Here is a 15952-nt window from a genome sequence, read left to right on the forward strand (position 1 = left end):
GCAGTGGAAATTTCAACAAGGCCCTGTGTAAGAGCTTCAGCAATCAGCTGATAACATTTCTCCTGCAGGAAGCTTCTGCAGGCTCCCTTTGAATGAACCAAGAATTCTTCATCAGTTTTCCCTGACATGTCCCTAGTGTGTAAAATATCTCTGTCCCCACTAATTTGTTTAGGTAAAGGGATTATAATTTTACTCATTGTTCTATATCTAGCTACTGCTTACAAACACTCATTAAATGTTTGTCCTCCTGACAAGAGCTTGACTCTAGCACATACTTTCTATAGAAGGTTTGACCTTTATGTTTCTTTGATTTCTTATGGAGATGGTTTATCTTTACTGTTTTACGGTGTGGGGGCATTTTGAAGCTACATGAGGGGCTTAATCCTAGTTTCCCTCATAGCTGTAAGACAGTTATCAGTGACACAAAATATACATTACCTTTGATTTTAATAGGACTCACTATAGTCTAGAATCTAGTAATTAGAAAATTTTGTAAATATTGTAGAATTTCTTTAACAAAAAAGACTGTGAGCTTTTTAAATGTATCTCACAAATTATAAAATAAGCAAGTAGAATCATCCGTCCTCTGCTACCCAAAGATTACCTCTGCTAACATGTTAAAAATGAGGTGATATTTTTGTCTACTGTTTTATAACCAGCTTGTAATAAGTCCCAATGTTTATTTCTAGTGAACTACTCTTGCACATATTGTATATAATCTACGGTGCTAGTGGGCTTGTTACAAACATAGCTATTTGTATGACAATTCCACATTTAATAATTTTTTAAATTTATTTTCAGAGTAAATGAGTCTTCACATTATGATCTAGCCTTTACGGATGTACATTTTAAACCTGGTCAGATTCGAAGGCATTTCATTGAGGTTCCTGAGGGTGCAACATGGGCTGGTAAGTATATTTGTCTGGACCATTTTATTTATTTATTTATTTATTTTTAGATTTTAGTTGTACATGAATACAATGCCTTTATTTATTTTATTTATGTAGTGCTGAGGATCAAACCCAGAAGCCCACTCATGAAAGGCAAGCGCTCTACCACTGAGCTATAGCCCCACCCCTTAACCACTTATTTTAACAGACATCCTGTCTCTGTAATGATTTTGTGTTACAGATATATGAATCCAATTTAAATTAATAACCAGCATTACTGAATACTTCTAGGGTGTGGACACATTGTTCAGCATTTTACACAGGTTATCTTGTCCAGTCCGAGCTATCATTATTAAAAAAAAAAAAGCTTATATTTGGCTTAGGAAAGCATTTTTGTGCTTATGTGTAAATACAGGTGTATCTCTTCTGAACATTTGTTTAAAATGACATCATGAAATACACATGTGAGACCTAGTTGAGAAGAACTTATCTCTGGTTCTTTGTACTCTTCTAGTCATTTGTCTAAATGCAGTTTGTCTGTCTCCCCCCCTCTTGATATCACAGAAAATGTAAGACTTTTCTTACTACATGTAATGGGTAAGGGCAAAGTAATAAATAATAAAAACTGCAAGTTAGAGTACCGATTTGAAACAGGGTTCAGTGTATCCTCTTAAATTGCACTCCAATTACAGTGACACTGCTAGAGTGTTGCTTTCTTCCTGAGGACAGTCAGGAGGTGCGATAGACCTATTCCCTAAACATACTTTTATGCACCATATGTTCCAGGGTGAGGTGTTGAGCTCCATAGAGGAGGATTGTTTCTAGAGGCCTTTTCCCCAAGGAGGGTCCTTGGCAGCATCTAGTCCAAACCTCTGACTTACTTGGTGACTACAGGAACCTGGATCAGAGGGAGACAGCGTGGAGCAGTGGAGCTTTGGAATTGACAGTTTGGGCCTCAGACCCAGACTCTGCCGTATCTTAATGCTTACTTGGGGCAGGTTGCTTCATTGACCAAACTTCTCTTTCAACTAATTATGTTTAAACTGTAAGGATTAGAGATCTTAGGAGGCACCTGGGACATAGCTTGTCCATGTTGAGATTACACTCATATGCTTGACAGTTATTCTGGGGCTCAGGGTTAGAGGTGCTAAATTGAACATCTCTGTAGTACCATTCACATAGGGTCTCTCAGAGTTGTATAGCTCAAGTCTCCAGTAAAATGCACACCAGTGATATTAAAGAATAAAAATCTATGGTTAATTAATACTGAATTTATTGCTTACATATTTAGTGGTAAATGACAGTTATGATTATGATGATTTGTTTAGGTTAATAACAAAAATAGTTTCTCTCAAGTGTTTTGAAAAGTTATTAAATTATCTAGAATGCAAGTATCTCAGCATTTTACAGTGTTAGAGTAGAAGTGTATTACAGTGATTTCTATTTCAAATAATTAGAAATATTGTCATAATGCTAGATTTTGTACTCTCAGCAGTTGATTGGATTCCAAGAGCTGTGTGCCCACTTGTCCTTGTGAACCACAAAAAACTGAACCTTGCTCCACTTCCCGTGAGTTAGAGCAGAGAGAGTATTCTTTTGATAAGCTGCTGGTCTTGTCTCACAGTGGTTTGGGCTCATTTCCAACACTGCCTTTTGGTAAAGTATGCTCTGATGATCCTTCTCCAGGAGCAGACCAGGTGGAGAGAGACCAAGAGGGACAAGAGAGACTGGGAAAAATGATCAAAGAAGTTGATTGAATAGATACTAATGGAATTTAGGCCAAGATAAATAATAGAGATTTTAAAAAAATTATAATCCTCTTTGCTTTATGAGGAATTGATTGGTTTTCAGCTAAAACCAGCAAAAAAGGAGGGTCTCTAAGAGGTATCTGATAAGGATAATAGTGTTGTCCACCTGTGGGCAGTGTGTCTCCTGGTGCTTGCAGCAAGAGGGCAGCTCATTTTAATGCCCATTTATCTTTCCTGCAGATTATCTTCTGCTCTCTGGCTTTATTAATGTTCTGTTTGTGTTTTTAAGGAGGTACATGGGTTTTATTTCAGTATATCTTTTTATTCATTATATATTATTGCCTAAACAAACGTCAGTATTAAAACCACTTTATGGTCTGACTAGTTTAAAGCTTTGCTTCTTTCCTTCTTATTTTAGAAGTTACTGTGTGTTCGTGTTCTTCTGAGGTGTCGGCCAAGTTTGTTCTTCATGCAGTACAGCTTGTAAAGCAAAGAGCATATCGAAGTCATGAATTCTATAAGTTCTGCTCCCTTCCAGAAAAAGGAACTCTGACGGAAGCTTTTCCTGTCCTAGTAAGTTTATTTAACAGCTTGAAACTTCACTTTCCTTTTTGGTATGGGCTAAGACTGACTATTTGAATTTGACTTTATAGTTTCTATCCAGAGTACATTAGGACTGTGAATTTTGTTCATACCAAATAAATGAAGTGGGAGATAAGTAGTCTAATTAGGGTACTTAAACCTAAGTATTGGATGTAAATATGCATCTCTTTTTAACTCTTGAATAATTTAGTTAAGGAAAAGTGCTAATCTGGTGGATTCTGACACTTCATAATTTGGACACTGGTTTAACTTGGTTCCTCTGTATAATTATTTCCTTATGGAACACTTTTCTCCAGGTCATTTATTTTATTAATACCTCGAGAATGTGAGGTGCTTGGTGTCAGGTGCCCTCACGAAAGGGCGGATTTCCGCTCTAGGCTGTGGTATAGGAAGTGAGGAAGGTGGACGTACCGTGTTCTTACTCACACTTGCTGCTCTGCCTCAGTTGGTGTGTCTTTCCCACATCTCTCATGTTTCTGTCACTTTCGTGTCCTCTATGTTCATGTTATGTAATTGGTTTCTTTAAACTTTCTAGTGGACTTGATTCCTTAAGAAACTTAATTTAAAACAGTCCTAGGTAGAAAGGTAGATCAATGGTACAGAATAGAGGACACGGACACAAACCCAAATAAATACAATTTTCTCATACTAGACAAAGGGGCCAAAAATATGCAATGGAGAAAAGATAGCCTCTTCAACAAATGGTGCTGGGAGAATTGGAAATCCATATGCAACAGAATGAAACTAAACCCATATCTCTCACCATGCACGAAACTAAACTCAAAATGGATTAAGGACCTCGGAATCAGACCAGAGACCCTGCAGATTATAGAAGAAAAAGTAGGTCCAAATCTTCATCTTGTTGGTCTAGGACCAGACTTCCTTAACAGGACTCCCATAGCACAAGAAATAGAAGCTAGAATCAACCACTGGGATAGATTCAAACTAAAAAGCTTTCTCTCAGCAAAGGAAACTATCAGCAATGCGAAGAAAGAGCCTACAGAGTGGGAGAATATCTTTGCCAATCATACTTCAGATAGAGCACTAATCTCCAGAATCTATAAAGAACTCAAAAAACTCTACTCCAAGAATTCAAACAGTCCAGTCAACAAATGGGCTAAGGAAATGAATAGACACTTCACAGAAGAAGATCTACAAGCAATCAACAAACATATGGAAAAATGTTCAACATCTCTAGTAATAAGAGAAATGCAAATCAAAACCACCCTAAGGTTCCATCTCACCCCAATTAGAATGGCGATTATCAAGAATACGAGCAACAACAGGTGTTGGCGAGGATGTGGGGAGAAAGGTACACTCATACACTGCTGGTGGGGCTGCAAATTAGTGCAGCCGCTATGGAAAGCAGTGTGGAGATTCCTTAGAAAACTTGGAATGGAACCACCATTTGACCCAGCTATCCCACTCCTTGGCCTATACCCAAAGGACTTAAAATCTGCATACTACAGAAATACAGCCACATCAATGTTCATAGCTGCTCAATTCACAATAGCCAGACTGTGGAACCAACCTAGATGCCCTTCAATTGATGAGTGGATAAAGAAACTGTGGTATATATATACTATGGAATATTACTCAGCCATAAAGAATGATAAAATTATGACATTTGCAGGCAATGGATGAAATTGGAGAATATCATGCTAAGTGAGATAAGCCAATCTCAAAAAGCCAAAGGACGAATGATATCGCTAATAAGTGGAGGTTGACACATAATGGGGGGGAGGGAAGGGTTAGAGTTAGGGTTAGGGAGGGGGGCAAGTATAGAGGAAGGAACTACTGTATAGAGGGTAAAGAGGGGTGGGAGGGGTGGGGGGAAGGGAAAAAAATAACAGAATGAATCAAACAACATTGCTCTATGTAAATTTATGATTACACAAATGGTATGCCTTTACGCCATGTACAAACAGAGAAACAACATGTATCCCATTTGTTTACAATAAAAAAAAAAAAAAAAAAAAAAAAAAAAAACAGTCCTAGGAACAGTTTTTCTTCCCTTTTTACTTTTATTACTTAACAGGGAGAAAGGTGTCACCATAATTTCATTTTCTTGTAGTTTGCAGGACGCTCTTAGCCTAAAATTCAACTGTGCCTGTTGAATATACCTTATAAAGTTATATCCTTTCTCTTATCCTTACTCTTAATTATTTTTCTTTTGATCCTAATTTTTATTCCACTTTTTCAGCATTTTACTATACATGCTTCCAAAATCTGCCTCAAATCTTTTATGATTAAAAAGTGTAAGATTATGATAAATGATTATGTATTTAAGTACTGATAGCCATCTAAGTCTACAGGTATAACTTGCCTAACACCTAGCACAAATGACAAAAGTCCTTTGAGTTTTCTGACTACAAATCAGAAAATTGCTAAAAAGAAAAAAACAGCTAATTTTTATATTTCGTAATTTTAGGAAAAATAAATAAAAGGTCTGCATATTATAATTTATTCTTATTTTTATCTGCAGGGTGGGAAAGCAATTGAATTTTGTATTGCTCGTTGGTGGGCAAGTCTAAGTGATGTCAATATTGATTATACCATTTCTTTCCATGGGATAGTCTGTACTGCTCCTCAATTAAACATTGTAAGTTCTATGATATTTTCATCATTTTTAAATGAGATTTATTTATGTTACTGAAAAATAATTTTATTGGTTATATTTAAATCTTATTGGGGAAATTATCCATGGTTATGAAAATAATAATCTTTGTTCATGGGTGTTTATAAATTTTATGTTAGATACATTGATTTTAGATACAAAGTACTATTTATTTTCAGTTGAAGTTTGGGAAATTAATTTGTTAAATATCCTTTGTAGCACGCATCAGAAGGAATCAACCGTTTTGATGTTCAGTCTTCCTTAAAATATGAAGATCTGGCTCCCTGCATAACTTTGAAGAACTGGGTCCAAACACTACGGTATCACTCAGTGAATTTTTAGGGGCTACGAATGTTGATGGTGGATGTGGGTAGGGAATCTCTTACACTCTTTGAAAAGTCATTTTTCTTAAGCTAGGTGTGAATGCTCAAGACGAAAATCCAGTTTGACTTTGCAGCTTTGGAGCCTTCACAGGTCTCTGCAAGTCAGCACAGCAGCACTTTCTGTCCTCACTGTCCCAGGTGGCTGGGAAAGCTTAGGACAGAAGATATCTGTCCTGTCAGTAAGGATTGGTGGGCATTAACCTTTTCATTTTTTGACAGAAAGCAACAAGTTAACATTCTCTCTGATTTTAATTTTCACATCCTTAGCCGCTCATTTCCAGAAGTCGCAAATGCTGGCAGGTCTTGCTGGACTCTGTCTCAGCAGCTCCCCCTGGAGAACAGGGACCTCAGCTGCACTCTCCTTAATGCTGTGTTAAGGAGAGCCCTTGTTTTTATTGTTTAATCTGACCTTAACCCATAGTAGCATGCAGCCTGGTAGTAAATGCATTAAGAGAACTTGTTGTGGGCTGGGGTTGTAGCACAGTGGTAGAGCACTTACCTCGCATGTGTGAGGAACTGGGTTCGATTCTTAACACCACATATAAATAAATAAATTAAATTAAAATCCACTGACAACTAAAAAATACTAAAAAAAAAAAAAAAAAAGAGAGAGAGAACCCATTAGGGAATAGTAGTTGAGGGTACATCGAGCTTGTATCTTCTTGAACTTTTACCCCTAGATCTCAAAAATTGGAACAAAGTATTAGTGATATCAAAGCATTACCTTTGATTTTAATATCTAGGACTCACTGTAGTCCAGAATCTGGTAATTAGAAAGTTCTGTGAATATTATAATCCACCCCCCACAAAAAGAGAGAACTTTTTATAATGTATGTATGTATCTTACAAACTATAAAATAGACCAATAGAATCATCTGTCCTCTGCTATCCACAGGGTATCTCTGCTAACATGTTATATAAATGGGATAATAAAATTAACAAATTTGACATTTTTTACTTTTAAAAACTGATTTTCCTAATCTCAGTGCTTTCCTTTGTAAAAATCTACACTTTAGTTAACTTGTTTTTAGAGGATTCTAAAAAAATGAAATGCTGTTCCCTGGATTAGGACAAGGCCAAGGTGTAACCCCTGCTCTGCCAGTACAGCACCACCAGCAGTTTGAACAGAAAGGTGCAAATCAAAACTGTCCTAGCACTGTTAGTGATTGTCCACCCTAGTGGTGAGATTTAGTTAGGCTGAGAGCTGCTTGCAATATTTGATGATATTTTTATTTTGAAAATATTGTCTTTGTAATATTTTTTGCAAAATTTAAATGGTATTGCTATGATGTGGGCAATAAAGAACTGTATGTGTTAATGATTAAAATATTATGACGTATACTGAAAGAGTTTTCAGGAATGCTCACGGTTACTTTTGTATATATTATAAATTTTATTGCTTATCATTTTGTCCCCTGAAATGAACTCTTGAATCAAATCAATTATATGATTGCTTTATTATAGCCCAGTGAGTGCAAAAACAAAACCTTTAGGAGCAAGAGATGTTTTGCCAAATAATCGTCAACTCTATGAGATGGTCCTGACCTATAACTTTCATCAAGTAAGTGTTTGCCTGGTAAAGTATACCCACATGATGAAATGTTATGTTTTATGAATCACTGAATCAAGTTGTTAACCCTGGTTAATTTGGGATTATGCTTAGGAAATTATGGTTTCTACTCATCTAAGTACCATCCTGATGTGGAGTCAGAAAAGCATGATTTGGTGGTGACCTGACCTTGAAGTTTTAGGTTTTATGATCAGAGATACCTGTTTCTTCATGCATTCTGATCCAGAGTTGGCACAGTCCTTCAGATTATGGTGCCAGGCATGATAGCTTGCTGAAGGAGTCCTCAGAGGAGTGAGAGCTCAGAATGGCCCCCAGGTGGAATGAGTGACAGTACCTGAAACCAGTGTGAACACTGGGTCAGAGTTTCTATAGTGAGATTTCAGCAGAGTAGACAGTCGAAGAACAAATATGAATTTGGTTTTGGTGTTAGGGAGATGAATTGTCAGATTTCAATTTTATAATTAGAGGTCCTGAAGAATATTGCTTGGTTAATGAGAACATATTAGCTATGTTTATATTTTTTGACATTTTAAAGAAAAGTGTCTTTAATTAGCGTCAAAATACTAGATGTTCTACATTTTCAGAATTTTCACAAGAAAGTATTTTGAATACTTTTTGATGAAAAAGTCTTATGTTGATACCAGCATTCAAAATCTGTATTAGAAATCATACGTAACCAGCGGCTCGGGAGGCTGAGGCAGGAGGGTGGCAAGTTTAAAACGAGCCTCAGTGAAAGTGAGGTGCTAAGCAACTCAGTGAGACCCTGTCTCTAAATAAAATACAAAATAGGGCTGGAGACGTGGTTCAGTGGTCGAGTGCCCCTGAGTTCAATCCCTGGTTCCCCCGCCCCCCAAATAAAGAAAGAAATTATATGTAAACCACATCGTATAATCATTCTTTATTTTTTTATAGCCTAAGAGTGGAGAAGTAACTCCAAGCTGCCCACTTCTTTGTGAATTGTTATATGAATCAGAATTTGACAGTCAACTGTGGATTATTTTTGACCAGAACAAAAGACAGATGGGTTCAGGCGATGCCTATCCACATCAGGTATAAAATTGGCAACGATTTGTTAGAATTTGTTAGAAGCTATTCCATGAACTAATGGAACCCTGATTCCTTGTTATTGTAATATTTGTGCTTTTTACAGATGCCATGGTCTTGCAGTTAGTACTTTTCCAACTACAGAAACTTCCTAGCCTGTTGTAGTTGTTGAGGAACAGACTGACAGCTCTTCTGCTGTGCAGTTGAGCTGATCGCGTGGTGTTAGAGGAGGACATGCATGATGCCCTGGACAGTGTAGTTTGTTGTTTGAGGTGCTGGTGTCTTGTGCATGCTGAGTACAAGCTTTTCCACCCAGCTATGCCCCTAGTGCAGTGTAACTGTATAGTACTTCTCATTCCTGCACACTGCTGCCACCTATGTGAAAGTGGAAGGCAGGTCATCCTAGGTACATGAGCACCTCAAAATGGCCCCAGGTCTAGTGAGCTAAAGGGAACATTAAGCAGTGTCCAGGTGGCTTCAGTTTGTTACCACTTTCAGATCTACTTCTTAATCTGACAACTGTGTATTGAGCACTTTTAAATCATACCAGGCACTGTGCTTTGTGTGGTCATATTGAAGTCTTTTGATCATAATTTATAGAAATCTTATTCCTGATTGAAAGTTTTTCCTCAAAGCAAGCAGCAGTCTCATCTCAGTGCAGACTGAATCACTGCGGTCCCATTACTTCAGTTACTTTTCAGATCTTAGAAGAAAGTGCTTATGCAAAATACAACATCCATTCTTCATGAACACGGTCACTCTGTATGCTTTGAACTCTGTTGGCGTCCTCTTTCCTGTTTGCTCTAAGCGGGTGTGACATTTGAGTTGTAGTGTAAACATCACCAGAAGTTATATGTATGCATACACACCATGTGTATTTGTTTTAGATACTATACAGCACTTCAGTTTTACTAATTTTTTTTTTGTATTTTGTATATGTCTTTGTGGACCCATGAACTGAAAACAAAAATTGCTTTTGTAAGTCTAGTATGGACACTGGTTTAGCCAAGAATATGGGAGTATTGTGGAAAGAGTAAGGGCCTAGGAGTCAGACCTGACTTGAGCTCCCTGGTTTCACTGCCTGTGTGCCGTGGAGTAGCAGCAGGATGTCCTCTGTCTGCTCGCTGGCACACTGGGCATTCTGTGCATGTGTCTTTGTTCACTTGTGCTGTCCCTCCCACCTGGTGGACACTCTGTAAAGGGAACTGTTTCTCTTTATCCTCTTATTGTCATTTCCTCTTACTTGGTTATCCTTAACTTTTCCCAAATGTTCTTTTTTTTTTTTTTTTTTTTTTTTTTTTTTTAGTATTCTTTGAAATTGGAGAAGGGAGATTATACAATTCGACTACAGATTCGTCATGAACAAATCAGTGACCTGGAGCGTCTTAAAGACCTTCCATTTATTGTTTCTCATAGGTTATCTAATACCTTGAGCTTAGATATTCATGAAAATCATAGTCTTGCACTTCTAGGAAAGAAGAAATCAAGCAACTTGACGTTACCACCCAAATATAACCAACCATTCTTTGTTACTTCCTTACCCGATGACAAGTAAGTGATGACTTTGCTAATACTTAACCTGTTATTTGAACTGTGGTTTTTCCAATTTCAGTTCATTGTATTAGGCCTAATTGTTGTAGAATATTATCATTTTAGACTGAAGGATTTTTTTTGGTTTTTTGTTTTGTTTTGTTTTTTGTTTTTGTTTTTTAAAATCTTAGCTATGGGAATTTTTTCAGCACAGAATTGTTTTGATGTTTTTCCCCTAATTATCTTTGTGAAACTTTCTTCTTTGTTGCTTTTTTCCTCTTTAATTTTCCCACTAGAATACCTAAAGGGGCGGGACCCGGATGCTACCTTGCAGGATCACTAACATTGTCAAAGACTGAACTTGGCAAGAAAGCTGTAAGTATTAGTTATTTTACACTGAAACTGTCTATTCCAAAATTTCCATTTCTTTAAAGATGGGAATTAGTTCTACATTTCAGATTAGGTAAAATAGAATATCCATGGGTTGAGGGGAGGCAGTTTAAAAGTGTTTTTTCTTGAGTAACTAGTGAAAGAGGATTAATATTTGCCTATCATTTAAAATGTGTCTTATTTTCTAAAGATTGAGTCATCTTTTCTGCAAGCCTGTGTGCTCTGGCCCTGAACCCATCCTGCCTCAGTGGCAGATGTACTTGAATTTCTTATGAAATCTGTAGATCCACATCAAACTTCGCTTAAATAAATGAAGTGTTTAAAATTAAATCATGCTGTAGAATTTTCGCCAATATTATGGAAATTGGAATAAATCACATTCTCTTGGGTTGCTTCTAAAAGCCAATTAGAACATTTATTACAAATGAACAACATTTTTCATGCTTAAGCAGACCTTTCTCTTATTGAAATATTACGTAATTAATGTAGGCAAATATATGAGATGTCTTTGGGCATCGCCTTTTATTGTTTCAAAATCATGCTTTCTCTTAGAAACCTGTCTCTGCTTGTTTAGAAACAAATGTTACAACTTGTAAGGTATTTGTCAGTTTTTTCCATCTGTGTTTTCACTACAGATTCACTATGAGAATGGTACTTACATCCATCCGTGTCACCTTTTGTCATAGTGTCATTTCAGTCAATACTCACTAAAGCTATTCTTAACAGCTTTGCATTCTTACAACTTAGTGTCAGTTCTTACAAAACTAAGTAAGTCTACCACTTAATGCTGGAGTTTATTAATATTATCAAAACGAGATTTTATTCATCTTAAAAATTATATATTTATTTTTTGTCACTATTGAAACAAGGTCATTTATTCACTGCCATTGAATCATAATTAAAAATTTCGTGCTTAGAGAAATTGTTTGTCCCGATGTTTCTTGGGTCTCATTTCTTAGTTATCCTTTAGTATAATTTGAAGTAAGTCAGTAGTTGATTTTGGAATTTAAGAAATCCTCATAGTCTTTTTTGTTTGTTTGTTTCCTGGGGAGCATAGCTGCTTCAATTATGAGGCTACAACTCTGAACTTTGCACCCAGACGACTCTTGCGAAGAGTCCACTTTCTGTGACAAGCATAACAAATGAATTGTTAGTAAAAACATGCCTTAAAAATTCATGAATTTTTAGTACTTCCTGACTGTGGCTTCAGAAGCAATTGTGAAACTAAATCACAGCTATGTGGGATGAACCATAGTTGGTTAACTGTAGTCAGTAAGGTAGACTTTCTTAGAGCAGTAACCTAAGCTGCTGAGTGCATTATAATTTCCATTGCATTATTTATTGAATCTTTCTTGATGAGTAGTTTTGTTTTTCTGATGTTTTTGGCAGGTGGGAGGTAACCATTTGTTCTGCTTCTGTTTGACTTTCATGATACCCTGAATGATGCTTTTTATAAGAATACGTAGGCTTGTGTTATTGTGATGACACCCTTCAGAATCGGATCCTGCAGACTGTCAGCTGCATTTGTTCTTAATCTTAAGTAATGAAGTTTGATCCCCAAATACTTTAGATAAAAAGCAGAAAAACGTCTGTTCTTAGAGGAGCATACTTGTATTTGAAAACTCGAAGTGGCAGTGTTGCTTTGTATAAAAGCGTGCCATTTGGATCACAGACACATGCAGGTGGAATGCAAGTTGAAGAAAATCAGACAGAGGTGGTGTCTCCATCCTGTGTAGATTGTGCATGTTTTCTTACAGAATGTCGTTCTAACTCCCAGGGGCAGTCTGCAGCCAAACGACAAGGAAAATTTAAAAAGGTACTGATTGTCAGTTCTTAAAAACAATGTCTTAAAACCTTATTTACATATTAGTTAAACTTTCTGTCACTATTATAAATCTTTTTTTTTAATCTCATCCTTAGTCTTCTTTCTTTACATTCTTTAGTACAGAGCTCTTCATTGCCTACGAGCAGTGTTAACATACTGCTTTTCTAAAGGTTTTTACCAACCATAAATTGCTAGAAAACTCCTGTTGTTCCTGTGTTTCAGAAAATTTTAATGCTGTTCATTTCTTGCCACAGATATGATATCAAGTAATAAAATTTGAAATTTTATATATCTAAAATCTTATAAAGAGATCAGCATAAAATTTTAACCGTAAAGGCCAAAGCATTTATATTCCAAATTAAAATCTCTTTTAAACTGAATAATATGATTAATAGAATATTCCAGCTTTCTGAAGTGAAGTTTATTCCCTGCTCTTGAATCTAATCTAGTTCTGGAAGGACAGAGTCAGAACACCCCAGTGGAGATCACAGGATCAGAAATATGAACTGCTGACAAAAAATGGAAGCTCATACTAAATATGAGCAGATTTTGCCTTCCAGTGTTCTGCTCGTCTTCCCCTAGCACATAGACAGTCTTTATGGACTGCTAGAGCCAAAAGTAACTCAACATAGAAGATTTAAAGGGAGTGATCCAGGGAAGCCCCACTGGCACTGTTTAGCCTTTCCTTCAGCAGGGAGTACCGCAGTGGAAGAGTCAGTACATTTCTTAATTTATAGTGCTGTGGAACTGGGGATCACCATTTTATAATAGGTAAAATTCCTTTATTCAAATGTCCATACCGTTGTACAATGATAAATGCTTCGTTCAAACATAGTACACTCCAGGAATTATCTTCCCAGATAGAGGAGTAAAGACCAGTATGTCTCAATTGAACATTTTGTTCCATTTAAGGGTTGTGTAAATTTATTCAAAGAAACAGAACCAGCATTTAAAAACTGCATTTCATTTTATATATTGATGTTTGTGTCTTTGGGTTGTCACAAAGATAGTTCAAAGGTCATTGCTTTGGAGAATGGGGAGAAGGTATTTTCGGAATCCTGAAGATAGAAGATGCATGTCATCAAGATCATGCCCAATTGCTTTTTGTTTGTTTTTTTCTTTCCTCTTGCATATTTTGGTTGACTTTGGGGGAGTTCTGGTGGATTTTGTTTGGGTTAAGTTGTGCAAGGCAAAAAAGTGTTGAATGAATCAGATTGTCATTACTTGATGGCTCGGAAGGCTTTGTGTGAGGAACTTGGCCTCTATGGTGACTTCTACCTTTTCCTTCCTGTCTTCGGTGCAAGTACACAGTGAAGCTCTGACTTTAAACTAAGCAGCGTAAGCAAATTACAAAGAAAATTACATATGGATATGTAATATGAAAGAATTTACTTTTAAAAGACCATATATAGCATTCAAATGAGTTAATCTTTAGTTATTTTAGTTCGTATAAACCTTTTAAATTTTTTTAAATTTATAGCTAATAATAATTTTGAGAACTAAAAAATTTGCATTTTTGAAACAGAATGTAAATGGCAATGTGTTATGCCGCCCAAAGAGTAGTTTGGCAGGTGAGTTTGACTGTCAGTTTGAACACCACTGAAATACTTTGTAAAGAACTGTAATACTTTTTAAATTTACCATTGAATGTCCACTATGGAAAACTCTACAGAGCTTTTCTGCTCTGATGATGCTTCTTGGCTGTCTTTTTAACCCCTAGTCAAGATTTAAGGTACAAAATCATTTCTATTAAATCAACCTTGCATTAAGCCCTGGAGAAGTGAGTTGAAAAGATACTTATTGCAAAAAAAGAACAAAATTATTTTGATACCACAAATGAAAAGCAGATTCATTTTCTTTTGATCATAAATGAATTAAAACTACCAGACTTGAAATTTTAATAATAATAAATTCTTGTCCTGAAGTATTTTATAAAATTTTACTAGCATTTATAATGGTGCTGATTATAAAGGCTTGATTTATATTTTTTCTAATAGATTAAGCTTTCCATGATAGTATTTCTTTCTACTTTTTATAGGTCTTTGTTAATTTTTTATTTTAAATTAATTTTAGTGGATTGCTCTTTTTTAATTATTTCTATTTTCTTTCTTTAGTATTAAAGCGGTAATAGCAAATGCCTTACCTCTGAGTTTCAGAAGAGAAATTGCCTTACAATACTACATAGACTTCCTACTCATAGATGTCACAATTCTTCCTAGTCTGGGAAACTGAGGGAGGGCACTGTTGCTTTTAGAATGAGTGTGTACTGCCTGACAAGTGGCATTCTTATTCTGACACACTGGATGATGAAGAGAATAGAATTGCCTTAACAAAAAGTGAATACTGGAAGCCTCTTCTACCTTTAATTCCTGGATGCCTTGTCTGTGTGCAGTGGGCAATGCCCAGGCGATGTTTCGGTAGGGCCTTGGCGGTAGACTATTTGCAGACACCTTAACTTGGCTTTCCCCAAGGCAGCGCCCACTCAGGAGAGTCAACCACCAGACTGTGGCAGGGTTCTGGAAAAGCTAAGCAACATAGCCTGTTTCCTTTCCCATTCTCACACTTCACATAAAACCTTCATTCAGGCCCTGTTCCTGACCTCGGAAGGGTGCCCAAGGGCTACAGATAGGTTTGTATGGAATCTCATGTCAAAGTGGTTTTCTGTGCTATAAATGAATTACGAGATAACTAAGTAGTTATTATTTTGTGTTGAAATACTATTAAAACTACAACAGTAGTTCTTCATATTTGCTGTTGTAGCATTTTACACCCAAAATTGAGTTGTACTGAGAATTTTGTTAAAAATGAACTTATTTTTGTAGTATATACACTGAAAAATTCTGTTTAGAAGAGTAAGGCCTTGTAATACTATTTTTGTCTCAATTTGTGTTAATTTTTTTTCCTTAAATACTGTAATGACAGCAGCAAAGGTCTTATTGATAAAAATTTGTTCTGCTCCTAAGAACTTAATTAAAATGAATATATGATTTGATTTAACATTATTTTTAATATAAACATGAAGATAGTGTTTGAGAAACTGGCTTGATAAATAATGATTTAATTAAAGACAACCAGTTTTCATGCCAAAAACAAACCTAGTGTGTGTAACATGTGATTTCATTTTCCAAACAATGCATTGCTTTTTGTAAGAAAAGCCTTCCTACCATAAAACAAATGTTTTTACACTTCATTTCTCTGTTCTCTTCAAAGTAAAATTTCTCAGAAGAACTGTAGACTTATTCCCTCCCTGTTCTCTTTGTTGGCCTTTATCCCAGCTGCCCAGTGGCACTGCTCTTACCAAGGTGGTCACAGGCTCCTGCCAGCCAGGTGTCTGCTCCCCTCCTTCCCTGGT

General features: G+C 36.2%; 1 protein-coding gene across 1 annotated transcript in view; it reads left to right on the plus strand.

Moving 5' to 3' along the window:
• Positions 1 to 15952, plus strand: part of TPP2 (tripeptidyl peptidase 2) — a 68692-nt gene that overhangs the window by 37395 nt on the left and 15345 nt on the right. The window contains 9 exon segments of the mRNA XM_079138661.1: positions 802 to 908; positions 3057 to 3211; positions 5727 to 5843; positions 6078 to 6178; positions 7706 to 7802; positions 8724 to 8861; positions 10162 to 10406; positions 10682 to 10760; positions 12553 to 12591. Of these exon segments, the coding sequence (XP_078994787.1) occupies positions 802 to 908; positions 3057 to 3211; positions 5727 to 5843; positions 6078 to 6178; positions 7706 to 7802; positions 8724 to 8861; positions 10162 to 10406; positions 10682 to 10760; positions 12553 to 12591 (1078 nt within the window).

Source organism: Sciurus vulgaris, assembly GCF_902686455.1.
Source record: "Sciurus vulgaris genome assembly, chromosome: 4".
Lineage (NCBI taxonomy): Eukaryota > Metazoa > Chordata > Mammalia > Rodentia > Sciuridae > Sciurus > Sciurus vulgaris.